The sequence below is a fragment of the Melampsora larici-populina genome, assembly GCF_000204055.1.
Source record: "Melampsora larici-populina 98AG31 unplaced genomic scaffold MELLAscaffold_111, whole genome shotgun sequence".
In the NCBI taxonomy this organism is placed as follows: domain Eukaryota; kingdom Fungi; phylum Basidiomycota; class Pucciniomycetes; order Pucciniales; family Melampsoraceae; genus Melampsora; species Melampsora laricis-populina.
The window spans coordinates 113694-115242 of record NW_006768875.1 but is presented as its reverse complement, the minus strand read 5'-3'; the positions used below and the strand labels follow the sequence as shown (position 1 = coordinate 115242).

Here is a 1549-nt window from a genome sequence, read left to right as displayed (position 1 = left end):
TTTAATTTTTCCACTTGACTTTGTTTTCATATTCCACAAGGACCTTTTGGATTCCTTCATTCATTAGATGATTTTGAGCATTGAAATATTTCAAAAACTCATAGAGAACAGGTCTTTCATAGGTGAAAGTAGTTCCATCTTTTTCTTCAAGGAACACTGCCATGATTCTACTTGTCTCCTCAAAACTTCTCATGACTAATTTTTCCACAGTTTTTTGTAATTCAACAGTCTCCCCCAATCTCTTCATGTTCAAGAACACGTGAACATCTTCAACAACCCAAGATACATCATTGTTAGTCTAGATTCATGGTTTGGATTTGATCACAAATCACTCACGTCTTGCCCAAAATTGAATAACCTTGATTGCCTTGGTTGGATCCAACAAAGGACTCAAGTTCATGCCATAGGGCTTCACATCCCATTCCACTGATTGGAATTCAATTCTAGTGCTTCAATATGAGTCTGGGTTAACAAAGGTACTCTTCTTTCACAAGGACTTCAGGATTAACATACCTCTCATCCTGCAAGGAGTCAATATAATCCAAAATTGTAGCTGAATGAGATCTCAATTTGTTGTGTATCCAATCTCTGTAGACTTTTTCAATAATGCTATTGCTAGGCAAGTTATGAACTGATTCAATATATTGTCTTTGGACAACTTGAGTCTCCACAACTTTTTGTAACTGCTTTTTGTGTCTAAGGCTTACATAAACCACCACATCTTGATACAATGGTGAACTCAGTATGATTTCTTTCCTAGTGGCAATTGATATGCTGACATACCTAAAGTCCAAAGTGCATATAGATTTTTCTGAACTGATGGAGGCCAATCTCCAGCTAATTTCATACCATATTCACCAATTGATGCTTGCATGGATTCAAAATCCCTTAGGTCTCTTGTGATTGAAAACAATTCAAAAGGTGAGTGTGAGGACTGATGCAAGTGACTATCAAGAAAAGAAATTACTTGACTAACTTTCCATGATCCAGAGAACCTATATGTTGAACCATCTTATCTTTGTACAATTTTAGTGCAATATTCAACTCATCATGCCATAGTTGATTCTTGATACGACGTCGAATACAATACTGTATGGTATCCATTTTGATCAATTGAGCCCATGTCACTTGAACAACATCAAATGGTAGGTCATAGCTCCTAATGAGTTGATTTAGTGTTTGCAAAATTATTATATTCTCTTCATCATCTCCCATTGGAAGATGTATTTGCATCATGTCAAATAAAGCTGCAAGTCTGTCTTTCCAAGTTGCTCTGTCTTGCTTCATCAGCCTGCTGATAGATTCAATCAATCCCCTATGTTTCTTCTTGGATGATTCTGTTACATGACCTGCCAAGTTTGGTTAGAGTTCAGTATGTTGGATACCTTTAACAAATATTTAGTTGCAAGGAAATCAGATTTGTTCATAATTGGTACTTACTCTTCTTCCAGAATTTTTTTACCTCGTCTGATGTTAATGGTCCAATTTCAAATGTAATGTGATGCTTGCAATCAGAAGTAGAGCTTCCATGACCGGGGTTGACTACACT

General features: G+C 36.3%; 1 protein-coding gene across 1 annotated transcript; it reads right to left on the bottom strand.

Moving 5' to 3' along the window:
• Nucleotide 1: 1 nt before the first annotated feature.
• On the bottom strand, nt 2–1104 carry MELLADRAFT_69788 (uncharacterized protein; the record flags this gene model as incomplete). Its single annotated transcript, XM_007418900.1, has 5 exons — nt 2–267; nt 337–443; nt 514–696; nt 784–837; nt 977–1104. The coding sequence occupies 5 exons, from the start codon at nt 1102–1104 to the stop codon at nt 2–4; spliced, it is 738 nt and encodes a 245-aa protein (XP_007418962.1).
• Nucleotides 1105–1549: the final 445 nt, after the last annotated feature.